Source organism: Tubulanus polymorphus, chromosome 1 (assembly GCF_964204645.1).
Source record: "Tubulanus polymorphus chromosome 1, tnTubPoly1.2, whole genome shotgun sequence".
NCBI lineage: Eukaryota > Metazoa > Nemertea > Palaeonemertea > Tubulaniformes > Tubulanidae > Tubulanus > Tubulanus polymorphus.
The window spans coordinates 1,119,624-1,133,225 of NC_134025.1; the positions used below are offsets into that span (position 1 = coordinate 1,119,624).

The following is a 13,602-nucleotide window of genomic DNA, read 5'->3' on the forward strand; positions in this document are numbered from 1 at the left end:
ACAGTTGTTGCTACTGCTGCATCTGCTGCTGCTTCTGATGACGATTATTTGTTGCTGTACATTTCATCAAATTCAACTGAAACAAGATAAATAAATAAACAGATTAACAATAAAATCTAACAAAATAGATACACTTCCGGGTTTCTGTCAAATCGATCGATGATCAGATTATGATACTGCTCCAGCGAGGGCAGTCGTAAATCTGGTCTTAAACTCCAACAGATCAAACAGCATCTTAAATAACAATTATCCATTCATTCAATGTGATACTTACACCATACTAAACGCTAGAATCAGTCGAAGAAGTTTTGAAAAAATCGATAACATTTTTATTTTTCACGGGCGCCGCCATCTTGTTAGAGAGCTTGGTGGCAGCACCATACAGTCACCTAACGGAATTTCTGAGAACTGAGAAAAATTTTCCACAGTCACGATTGAATCTTTTTGGAAATTGAATGAAGATATTTTCAATAAACAATTATAGACCACAGTATCGTGAGTAGTTGATTATTGAAACTAAACAAGTTGCTTGTCCAAGTCTGGCAACCAGTCTAGTGCAGTATTGAACGGCAACCAGTCTATAATCATCCCACAACCTTTCCTTGCTTGCCAGAGTTAACTCACGTTAGTGTATAAAATTTCCGTTAACGTTGAGCATAGCGACAGCACCTTACAGTACGTAAAACAATTTCAAATTTTAGTGGCATTTTTGTCTGAGGTGCTCGACGTTTTGTCATGAAATACACAATAACACGGTTAAAATACCATGGCCATGTTTTATTGATGAGCACCCTGCTTTGAAATTATGTCCTATAAGTCGTTTATTAAGATGACACCGCCCCGGTCCCGGCGTCGGTGGCTCACCACCCGCCGGGCCGTTGCGGGGCTGACCCGAACCGAGATTCAACACTATAGCGGATGATGATGTTTCGGGTTCCACACACAATACCGTCTGATCCCCCCCCCCAATTAGGTCCGGGAGGATTTAGTGTATTTTACTGGCAAAAAATCAAAACAAGAAAAACGTTCAGTGTTGTGATGCACATCTTGTGATTTTAATGCCATCAAGAAAGCAAGTCTAAATCTTTCAAAATTTTCAAGCTTTCCGTCAACTCGTCGTCTACAACTGTTTCCGTATCTGAAAAAAATAAGATGAAGCCTGTTGATAACTTTGAACACAAATAGACGAAGAAACAACCAGGGCCGTTGTTTACTGAAAGAGCGTCAGGTGTGCGGATCGAGAATGGGTGATCGAACAAGTGCCCGTTTCATCTGAAGTTCCCTCTTGAATAATTACTGTCGTTTTCCGGGGAAACAATTCCACAAAAAAAGATGTCTACCAGTAGCACGGCTTGAACAACAGTCTCTACATTCACCATGGACGTATAAACTAGATTCACTACATGAAGTGTATACTGGATCTTCTGGCATATACAGAATTAAAACTATCCCGAATACATAAGAAAATGATGAATCCTGGATCATCTGCCCCTGAGCGCCCAAAAGAACTGTAGGAACGCGGCCCTGGTTCCGCAGATCGTGATTCAGTTTGGGACTGAATTATGATCGGTCTATATTTTTACCTAGACAATTCCCAGCTACATGAATGAATCCATCGCAACAGACGAGATTTTCATCTTTACACGCTTTTTTATCCGGTACGAGGAAATTCTCGGTGATTTCTTGCATCTCTATTCTATAAAGGTATTGCAACAAATCAATGTGGAATCAAAATGTTAAACTTAGATAAATGGCTAAACTCCACAAAAATTCTGATTTATGGAATTTTTGTGGAGTTTATAGCCGTCAGTGCATTTTTTGTAAAAGGCACATCACCAGGGACTTTTTAATTAGAATGAACATCTGACTGTCATGATTCGCTTGTACCCAATTGGACGTTTGATAAATATTTCTGAATTATTGATATATACCTACACATTTGAACTCGTTGTTTTTGCTGAGAAATGAACTTACAAATATGCGACATCATAGATAGAACAACGTTTATTCCCGATATCTCCACATGTTCGGTATCCGACTCGCAGCTGTACGGTTTTATTGACTGGAACCTGAACGAGTCGATACATCTCGATCATTTTAACTTTTTCTTTATTCTTACAGCACCAATTACTGGAGAAAATATAGACTCTTCTATAAAATCGATTACGATGCGAATCTGATATTTTTTAACGATTTCTTTGGGCGGCGAAATTTTTCGGGAAATCTTGTAAATGTAACACAATCAAATTGATAAACATGGTCTAAAAATCATTTCGCCAAATTGTCTACTTGTTATTTCTAAAGCGCTGGGTCCGGTTGCAGGTGTTGAGAAATATGTCCAAAAGTGGTCTCGTGTCTTGAGACTGGCTATAGAACCAAAATCAGCTAAGACTGCATGGATTTGTCGTTAGATTGGTTATAGAACCAAAATCAGCTTAGACTGGGCTTACGTTAGCCTAGGCCATGACTACAAATGGGTCCTTCTTTGTACGTACGACTGTGCAACTTGGCCCAATCACAATTACGTACACTAGGATTGAGCTGACTTTGTGACTCTTGATACTTACTTATCGTTTCCTGATCTGCGATGGCGATCCACTAATTTTCTGAGAGCAGTCGGAAGTTCACTGACAGACATTCGTGCTAAACGTTTTAATTCGCTTTCCGTGAATCTATTCTTCTTTAGATTTTTGTGATCCTCGATAACTGCTGCCTCGGAGAAATAGAGGATACAAGCGAAAACTACCAAGATATGATATAAGTTGTTCATGTTGTTGGTCGATTTGTGAATGTTTGCTGGCACCGACAAAATCTAATTCCCCAAACTCGACAACTATCAAAAATCTATTTGTTTTACAGTTATTTGTATCCTATCGTTGATAAATCTGATAACAGGGTGTTACACTTCACTTTTTCACTTTTTGTGTATAAATGTAAACTGATTATCAGAGGAATGATTTATAACCATTTTTCAGGTATGATTTGTGATAACGACAGAGACTTCCGATATTGTCAATATCTATTGAATTATGCTTCCGGGCTTGTATCATCACGTGATTTGATAAGTGTGATGAATTAGACTTCCAGGAAATGGAAACATTCCAAACAAGTTTTTTTTCTTTTCAAACACTGTTTCGGCAAAACGAAAAAGAAGGCGGCCCGGAGGTTGGGCAGCGGTGTAGAGGCAGGCAAGTGGAACCTGGATTAATTGATTTGTCCAGGAGCGGGCTGGGGGTTCGGACACCTGTGTACTGATTCTGATGTTTAAGTTTCTAAAATACACGATTTGCTGGTTCATAATCATTTCAAAAACTGCAAATGCGTACTACTCGCTTGCCACAGTAGAGAAACCAAGCTGTGTAGAATTATAACCGTAAAGTGCTGCCCCTAGAGATTACGTTGACGGGGAATCTTTGAACTAGCTTCCTACCCGCATGCCACAGTAAGAAAACTGTTCTGGCATGTTAGTTCACATATTAACCGCTATTGTTATATATAGAGGCAGCATCGGACAGTAAGGATCGGGTTTGACTACAGTGAAGTCTACCCTATAAATCACAAATTAAAGAATTCAATATTCTATTTTGAATTAAGAGTGTATTATCTGACTCGTTACAGGCGCACTGTCCGGCTTCTGGTTGGGTAGCGATACATCGTCGCCTCTTTCAACGTTTCGTGTTCACGATTTGTGTATTGCGACAACTCATTCGGTAACTGTAAACATTATTATAGCGCGATTCATAACTAAAGTGGAGCCAATAATACCAAAAGTTTTTGCCAAATTTTTGTCTTTTTCTGGGTTTTAAAACTATTTCTGGAATAGAAATGAGTGAAACGGCGAGTTGTTCTAGTTCTGGTGGAAGTGTAGCGACTGGTGACAGTAAAACAGATCGATTAAAACGATTACGAGATTTACAAATGAGGAGGGTAAGTTTCAAGAAGACGTCACTTTTTTCTGCGTTTCATTCTTCTGCACTCACTCACTGCGCTGTGTAATTCGTCATCAATAATTGATCATGTGATTGTTTTCAGAATGAAGCGAGGAAATTGAATCATAAGGAAGTAGTTGAAGAAGACAGACGTAAAAAACTGCCGGCGAATTTTGAGTCGAAAAGGAAACGTTTAGAATGGGAAGAGCAGGAAGAGAAGAAGAGAAAGGTAGAAAATGTTTATATCAGTTCTATTGAATATATTCTATAGATATATATAATTCAAACAGATTTATGATATATTATATCACTCTGCTCGGATCAGCATTCGGGGATAGTCAGAGCGACGTCGAGTAGTCTTATCACTGAAATGAATTTTGGTGGGAAAATCTTAAACATTTTGTGGGTCATCCTTCAAATAGGACACGCGATATTCAACAACAATCTGCTCTGTGGCACGGGGAGTCATACAGGCACACATAATAATCCGAGCATCTATCTGTCCATGTAGTCTATTCTATGTTTTAGGAATGTTTAGTTTGATAGTGAATGTCGAATCTTTTATGAATGTTTAGTTTGATAGTGAATGTCGAATGTTTTAGGAATGTTTAGTTTGATAGTGAATGTCGAATGTTTTATGAATGTTTAGTTTGATAGAGAATGTCGAATGTTTTAGGAATGTTCAGTTTCATAGTTAATGTCGAATGTTTTAGGAATGTTTATTTTGATAGTGAATGTTGAATGTTTTAGGAATGTTAATTTTGATAGGGAATGTTGAATGTTTTAGGAATGTCAAGCCGGTGGTGATGATTATGAACGAGTGAAACTGTTAGAAATTGGAGCCGATGAAGCAGAAAAATGGGAGAGAAAAAAGAAGAAAAAAGATTCTGATAAAGGTTTTTCAGGTTCGTTAAATGCTAAATTCATTTTACTTTCAAACCCGCATATATTTGTAATATAAAGCATTATGTACATTCTAACTTTAAAACTACAGGGCCCCAAAATACAACCCTACGACTCCTTGATTCCTTAAAAACTACTAAATGGAAAATACATTTTGATCTGTAGGGACCGTGGAATAGCTGTTACTCTGATATTGACGATAATGTTCTCTGTTTTGTTGTATGCGTAGATTTTGAACAAGCGACAGCTCGAAAATATCAGACTTTAACCAAACAGATGAAACCAAACTTCGATGAATATTCACGTGAAAAAAACAAAATGTAAGTTTTATATCAATTGATTCGTAATCAAAATTTAAAAAAAAAACATTGAAATGAGAAGCTGGGCTAGTTATTCCCACCAGGTGGCGTGCCCTGCACTAGGATATTCCCACTAGGTGGCCTGGTGGAATCCTCACTTGCCACATCAGTTGATGATAATGATTGTTATTGTATTTAGGGGTGAGGAAGCGTTTTATCCAACTAAAGACACGCTCGGAGTCATGCATCATAAAGATTCTACTGATAATATCGATCGAATGGTTACAGATCTAGAAAAACAGTAAGTAGAAACATATTTATAAATCCTGGGTTCAGTTGTACATTCAAGGGCTTACAGTAGATAGTCTAATACCATCTTAGTTCTGCAGCCAATCTAACAGCTTATCACCAACCAGTCCTAGGATTTAAAGGGTTCATGAAGAGGTTTTTGAAATAAGGGTAAAAGTAATTTTTATCTGAAGACCACTTGTGATGACTTTACAACTGGGTCCAGACCCAGTTGTTAAGTCGGTTACACGTAGTATCCACGGTCCACTTGTATAGGAAATTAAATATTCAAAATTAGAACTCCCCCTGGTGCGGATTGATAGAACTAATTTTGTGCTGGTTTATTTCAGGATCAGTAAAAGAGAGAAATACAGCAGGAGACGAGCGTTCGATGATGAAGCTGATATCGATTATATCAATGAAAGAAACCAAAGATTTAATCAGAAACTCGAACGATTTTATGGCAAATATACAACAGAAATTAAACAGAATCTTGAGAGGGGTACAGCAGTTTAGAGAGAGGGGTACAGCAGTTTAGAGAGAGGGGTACAGCTGTGTAGAGAAAGGGGTACAGCTGTGTAGAGAGAGGAGGCAGCTGTGTAGAGAAAGGGGTACAGCAGTTTAGAGAGAGGGGTACAGCTGTGTAGAGAAAGGGGTACAGCTGTGTAGAGAGAGGAGGCAGCTGTGTAGAGAAAGGGGCCAGCTGTATAGAGTGGAGAAAGCGGACAGGATTATATCTGTTTAGGGAAGGATCCGATCTCTTCGATGAGATTTGACTAATGAATCTGAAGAGTCAAATAACTGAATGCAGCTGTATAATGTACTGTATCAGCGTTACGATACATTAGTATCAGATAATCCTCTCGAAAATGACAATAATTATTGTTCTTAAAATAGACAACGTATGATAAAGTGTTGAGTGTATGTAATGTATCTCCTATTGAAGTTAAGAAACGTCACGAAGTTTGATCAGGTTTTCTTTGACTAATTGGTTATCAGGTTTCAATCTTCTGGCCAAGTTGTAGTAAAACTTTGCTGATGAAAAATCTCCCTGAAATAAAGAGATAAACATCGTTGAATTATGTATAAACGTCTGTTTGATAACTATTACTGAATATCGGATTTTTTAACTGTATTATTTGTACATACTTGTAAATGATAAATAACGCCTAGATTTAACTGGACTTGAAATACAGTAGGATCGAGTTTAAAACTGTGAATATAGCTCTGAAATTGATAATGTTAATTCATGATTTTAGTTGACAGTAAAACTATGCCTCGGATCTCGTGGGACCAATATTCTCTTTAGGTATGAAGTGAATTTCAGGCCGTCGAAAGTAGGATAATCTGAGCTGATTCTACTGTTTTTCATACCTGTTTAGCTTCCTCGTACAGTTTTAAATCTCTGTAATGATTAGCACGGTCTGAATACAGACCTGCTAAATATGATTTGTTTTCTGTTGTCGATGAAATAGCTCGTTCAATGTACAATAATGCCTGAAATGAAAATAAATATGTGTAATATCTATCAGAAAGTGATTATCTTTTCGAAGCGATTTTTCACTGTGATGTACCTTCCTGTGTCGAGCGAGGATCCCATAAATATTGGCTACTTGTTTACATACATGTGCGGATAGATGGTTCACATTGAAAAATCTCGAATCTAACACTTTCGACACAAGTCTGTAGTCTTCCAATTCAATGAGGATATTTATCTGAAGTTTTGCATCAAAGTGGAACATGTTAAGAAGCAAATTCAGTTCGAGGACCCAGTCCCATATTTTTCAGTTTAGTTTGACAGTTAGAATTAGATCATTTCTAATGTTGAGAGTCTAATTCAACCGAACTATGTATCATTAGGTACCTTTTGAAGTAATAAAGATAGTATATCATCATATCCACATTCAGCGGCTTTATCAAACAGTGAAATCGCTCCCGCAAAATTCCCTTTATTTCTGAAATTCAGTCATATGAATAAAACATAAGATAAAGCCACCAATCGGAATCATCAATCTTAATCTTACTGTTCTATATTTGCCAGGTTGAAAATAGCATTCGCGTGTTTTGGATCGATTTCGATAGTTTTTCTAAACAGTCGTTCGGCTTCAGTTTGATTATCAGTCAGAGTTCCCAGATTATTCAAGGCGCTTGTATGATTTGGATACAATCTGAAAATATTAGCGAGACATGCGATCAAATTATCTTCCATTCTACTAACGTTTCAAACAAATCTGAAAATGAAGCATTTTACCCTGCTGGGGCCAGTTGCATAGTCATGGCTTACATTTAAGACCAGTCTTAGACCAACCTAGTTCTGTAGCCAATCTAACAACTTAAGACCAGTCTAAGACCAACTTAGTTCTGTAGCCAATCTAACAACTTAAGACCAGGCTGAAGATTTAAGACCAAGTCACGACTGTGCAACTGGTCCCTGGGTCCAGTTCTACATTTCTGAGTTAAGATTTGACCCTGGGTTAAAACATTGAAAATGAACTAACTTTAACTCAGAGTTAACTCTAACTCACAACAGTGGAACTGGGTCCTGGTCACATCAGTGTTACAGATTGTCACTACTCGTAATTCAATATCATTTGTCTTTACACTACTGCGATTAGAAGTCTAAATACGAACCGTATTGCTTCGTTAAAATGTTTCATTGCTTCTGATCCGTGTCCGTGATCTTGGAGGAAATTAGCATAATTATAATGAGCTTTAGCATTGCGAGGAACCGACTCGATACCGGACCTGAAATAAAAACACAAATCGAATCTAAAGATCGAATTTAATGCACGAATCTGGAGTTTGATTTAGAGAAAAACAAAACACCTGAACAACGCTTCTCGACTCAGCCAAACTTGATTTCGAAGAATACATCTGACGCCTAGTAATAACAGATAACAACTGAACAACGAGTAAAACGATGATCTGAGATCTGATTTGACAAAACGTCCGATGACTTGATCTACACAGTATGAAATAATCATACAGAATCCCGCACTGAAATAATGATAGGGTAATTAAATCAATGAACAGACGATGGACAAGAATTAAAGCGTATGGTGCCAGTGAAATGTATTCGTCGGGCCCAATGGAGGGGCATCATATGTCAGTTTTCAGCCTCACTGATGTATTTTGGGGTAATCATGCATGGTATCCAGGCTGCTCTTAGAAAATTAGGACGGAGTGTGACTGGACCTCCTCCGGTCACAAGATTAATCGGAATACCAGAGACCATAAGTTACGATACCAGCTGGGTCTTACGGGTTATTTCGTCGCTTGATTTGGCAATTATCAGCTTAGCTAAAAGACTATGCATTAGACCCGCCCAGGAGATGATGATGATGATGATGTGAGTTAACTAATACCTGGGTATGTAAAGTACTCGTTCAGCGACGACAAAACCAACATAAAATACTAAATTTGAAGCCGGTAGAAATGGGAAACATAACAGCATGAATCCGAATAAATATACAGCAACATCTTCACTATATCTGTTCTGTAATATATCAATATCGCATTATCACAAATACGAAAGAAGAACAGATAAATAGATAATACATTATCTAATCTAAGTGAAATTTTCTTAGTCAGATAATGGTTATTATTCTACTAAAGATGAGAAGATAGCCTTTGTATCACATTTTTGAGTTTGCATGACATAAATACTGGTTACATATTTTGGGACCGATATACATGGATTTAAATGCTTCACCTTATGATAATGTCGGTATAGACGGGTAATCATTGTGACAAGAACCAAATAGAATCCAATTGTAGCCAGATTTCTCAAGTCGCATATTGATTGTATCAATGGTATACTATCCCATTGCCAGTCGTAACTCAACTGAATCGGATTCAACATCAACCATACATTGAATACAAGTAGATAGTTGAATGTCAGTATTCTGAAAAATAAGCAACAAAATTAATAAAACCTTTTGGAGACTGTTCTTATACATAGCTGACCATAAAAGAAGGAACAATACCGTTTCATTTCTATATCAATATACATTATGGATATTCAAGGTTAAATGATTGTCAAATTGTCAATATTCATTCTCAGTTGTAGGAACAGTTTGTTCACCTTGTTAGCGAACTAGAAGAAAATGCTGCTGGATTTTCTTGCTGTTGAAACTGCGGTAGTTTGCCGTTCATCATTCGCATTCTGAACCATATCAACAACATCGCCTTTAAATATTGAAAGAATAGATAATTCATTAGGATTACAATTCAGTCATCTTCAGGCGTTTCTCCGAGCGTTTCATCGATGGAAATCTAAACAATGATCGAATATCACTCACCGATACTAATGAAAACAATAGATTTTTGAGTAACATCCTTGATTTTTTGTCGTTTATGAAATGTTCATGATTCAGTCTGAAATAAAAATGAAATATAAATCTCAGAGAGATTTCAGGTAACCGAAAATCCATAGAAGCGACAACAATATAAACCTCATTTTCTAATAAGAAGTAATGTTTCCTAGCACAAATGTTTTCAGGATCATATCCCCCTTATCAGGTGGGGTGATATACCCTGGCCCTCAGCAGATGAGGTAATATCCTCCTCATCAGGTGAGGTAATATCCTCCTCATCAGGTGAGGTGATGTCCCCTCATCAGGTGAAATACGTGTTACTAATTAGCTTGGAATTTAGCACTTGAATTAAGCCGAAGTGTATGATAAATCTGTAGTTTTATTTGATTTATTTGTATTTCACCCGAAGAGATTATATTGTAATCGCTTTTATGAATTTTGGCCACGCAGCCTCCAAATCAGAACGGTCTATATATAAACCACGATATAGAAACCTGTGAACAGTTGATTTGTATCTGTGAATAATTCTCAGTAAATCCATCACAAACATAATTCCTAATACAGTTATTCCTTGTTCCTTGCTTAACATTGCAGCGAACGCCAGCAAATAACTGAACCAGCCGTATCTATCACTATAAATTACAAAAAAAAACATAAAACTTCAGGGACCGGTTGCATAGTCATGGCTTAGACTTAAGACCTGGCTAAGACCAACTTAGTTCTATAGCCAATCTAACAACTTAAGACCAGTCTTAAGATTTAAGACCACTATCACGACTGTCAACTGGCCCCGGGATCAAGAGGCCAGTCACATGTCAGTCTGTTCTATGGGCAATTTGACAACTCAAGATCAGTCGTTAGGTTTTTAGCACACGTTTAGACTTGGGTCACAACTCTGCAATTCAGTTCAACAGTTGTAAGTTTATTTTTGGCTAAGAGTTCAAATAATAGAGTTAATATCCAGTTCATTTGGCTCTAGAGTCAAATTTGAACTGATAAATAATTGGGATGGAGAGACTGCAGTTATTTTGAAGCCGAAGGAAGAAATTGATTACCTATTGTGTAATATAAGTGCGAGTAAATAGAAATTACAACATAGCACATCAGCTCGTCCAACAATTCCTGATACCTGCAATACATAACGGGATATGACCAATCAACATACAGGATAGCCGCTTACCCTTAACCCTTAATGCCTTTTGGAATCTTAATTTGAAATTTTTATATCATATTTTTGTCTATCTATGGCTTCCCTTTTGGTGGTAAAATTGCCGTCCTTTGCCAGTAAGAACCTCACCCTTCATAATGTAAGTCACTGGTATACAATATGGACCTGATAAAATCTATTATTTCAGAGAATGACATTGTATTGTTAGTGAATAGTCACCAAGTATATAAATGGTCACCCCGAATTGGGCGCATACGGAAATCCAGTCTTAGTGAACATTGAGTCGGCTTTAGTAGCATAGTTTTTTCATGACTAATATTTTTAGAATCGCGACACATGTAAATCGTCTACGAATCTTTAACGAATCTATTTCATGCTTTCAAAATCCTTTTTCGAATAACAAAGCGCTTGCTCGAGTTTTTGGAATAAAACCCATTATTCTAGAAGAATAAAGGAAGGCACTGCGGTACCGAAACAGTTTTAAGAAATTGAAGTGTGCACACCACTTCAGACACTATTCAAAAACTAATTATTATCATGGCGAATGTTTATTCAATATTCCTTAAAAACTCTCGCGTGCTTGGATACTATCCTCACGTCTGCGCACGTAAACATTCGTTGTAACGTTTACATTTTTTTCTGATATCAAAATATCGTTATTTCTTAGTATTTCTTTCTCCGATAAATGAAAAAATAAGTAAATAAAAAATCGTCGATAATCAATCTTCTATTCGACAGTACGGCTCTGTATGGGTATCACTGAAACGAAGTCAATCTGTCAAAAGTGAACAAACAAATGCTTTCAATGTGTCTTCAATATCGATAGAATATAATTGTAGTTATTGTGAATGCAGTTCAGTGGATTGACAAAGACTAGAAAAAAGAGTACTTCAAATATATTCAGCTATAGCAAACATTGACTCAAATCGACATTTCTGCGATTTATTGCTTACCGCTTCTGAATGGATCGGATGAACGGCAAATAATATTCCTGTTATCAAAGCTCGCTGTCGTCTGTTGACGGTGAAAATAGTTTGTGATAAATACGTCAACATAAATGTAGCCGAACTATGTAGAATCATGTTGACGCAGTGAAACGCTACTGGGTTAGGTCCACTTGTCCAATGCTGTAATCTGCAGAAAAATGTGAAATATGAGAAGATCTCGAGTCTTGGAGACCCGTAGTTCAAACCCCGATTTTAAGCGCAGATCTAAACCTAAGCAAAGCATGGTGTAGGTCTCTCTCGAGAGAGAGTCTGGATCTGTTTTCTGGATTTTAAATTTTAATGAATAAATTTCGTTTTTAATCTTTTCAAGTTGTTTGTAATGGGTTTCTTAATATCATCACAACATGGGTGTGACCTTTATATCAAGAAACTAACGGAATTTTTTTAGATCTGCTAATTTTTGAAGTAAATACGCGCGAATCTAAAGTCATTCGGAAGGATATACAAGGTTTGTGGTTCGTATTCGAAGGTCAACGATTCCAATATCAGTGTCATTGTCAAAAAAGCATTAAGTCATTAATACAGTTGACAAATAACAAGAGCAACCCTTGAATTAGAAATAAGGTCGGAACAGAAAATACCGGATCATCCTGTCATCAATCAGCTTATGTTTGATTTTTCATATCCATGCACATTTATATTGTGTAAATAGAAACCTAACCTCGAGGACAGGATGAACTACTTATATATATATATATATATATATATATATATATATATATATATATATATATATATATATATATATATATATATATATATATATATATATATATATATATATATATATATATATATATATATATATATATATATATATATATATATATATATATATATATATATATATATATATATATATATATATATATATATATATATATATATATATATATACCGGTACTGAAGGCAATTTCAGAGATGCAGATTTATAGGATTTACTGTTTTTCTGATTGGATGTGTGTATAATCAAGGACTTAAGTCCATGGTTGGTGCAGGATAAATCGAATGAGCTCTTCAGATCTCTTAGATAACATGTTGCAAATAATTGTAGACATTTCTTTTTTCTTTTATTTCTACATAAAACATCTCTTAAGATCTTTCATGATATCATGTTAAATGATACAAAATGAGAGGATCTTATGATAAAAGTAAACTATTAAGTATACATCATACGTACCCTATATCAAACATTAAACACGTCAGCTCATTTTACCATATATATAATTACAATGTAAAGCAATATTCAAAGATTTTGCGCAAATATCAGGACTCAGTTCTACAGTTGTGAGTTAGAATTTGAAACCAGAGTCAAAACATTGGAATGAACTGATTAATCATAACTCAAGAGTTAACCATAACTCATAACTGTGGAACTGGCCCTGTATGTAAAATCTCTCAATCTACTAAACACTTACCTAAAAGTCCACGCACAAATTGGCCGATACGATTTATGGCTCGTCTCATGCCACATCGGCTTCCCCCAAAAATCATTCTTCCACAAATCGATCAACGATCTTTTACCGGTAACATCGGGATTCTCAATAATCGCAAAAATATCATCGTGTACAAAATCACCGCGTAGACTATTTATATAACACAGAATACTGGTAATAACTGGCATACAGCACAGCAGGCAAGATACCCGCCGCCCTACATCTGAATTTAACTTTTTATCTAAGCGGGGACCTC

At 36.4% G+C, this 13,602-nt stretch overlaps 3 protein-coding genes across 3 annotated transcripts; 1 reads left to right on the plus strand and 2 right to left on the minus strand.

Annotated features, from left to right (window-relative positions):
• Positions 1-10: 10 nt before the first annotated feature.
• LOC141915294 (protein O-mannosyl-transferase TMTC1-like) lies at positions 11-13,534 on the minus strand. Its single transcript, XM_074806779.1, has 17 exons — positions 13,329-13,534; positions 11,857-12,037; positions 10,791-10,864; positions 10,230-10,367; positions 9,721-9,796; positions 9,504-9,607; positions 9,132-9,324; positions 8,785-8,915; positions 8,246-8,416; positions 8,051-8,164; positions 7,444-7,587; positions 7,284-7,374; positions 6,994-7,134; positions 6,794-6,916; positions 6,569-6,646; positions 6,375-6,470; positions 11-34 (listed from the first exon to the last, which is right to left on the minus strand). The coding sequence occupies exons 1-17, from the start codon at positions 13,532-13,534 to the stop codon at positions 11-13; spliced, it is 2,085 nt and encodes a 694-aa protein (XP_074662880.1).
• LOC141914947 (uncharacterized) lies at positions 1,032-2,858 on the minus strand. Its single transcript, XM_074806294.1, has 4 exons — positions 2,568-2,858; positions 1,975-2,130; positions 1,584-1,696; positions 1,032-1,138 (listed from the first exon to the last, which is right to left on the minus strand). The coding sequence occupies exons 1-4, from the start codon at positions 2,768-2,770 to the stop codon at positions 1,065-1,067; spliced, it is 546 nt and encodes a 181-aa protein (XP_074662395.1). The 5' UTR covers positions 2,771-2,858; the 3' UTR covers positions 1,032-1,064.
• LOC141908964 (pre-mRNA-splicing factor syf2-like) lies at positions 3,751-6,811 on the plus strand. Its single transcript, XM_074799275.1, has 6 exons — positions 3,751-3,927; positions 4,033-4,158; positions 4,717-4,834; positions 5,062-5,152; positions 5,331-5,432; positions 5,770-6,811. Exons 1-6 carry the CDS (start codon positions 3,826-3,828, stop codon positions 5,933-5,935), a joined length of 705 nt encoding a protein of 234 aa, XP_074655376.1. The 5' UTR covers positions 3,751-3,825; the 3' UTR covers positions 5,936-6,811.
• Positions 13,535-13,602: the final 68 nt, after the last annotated feature.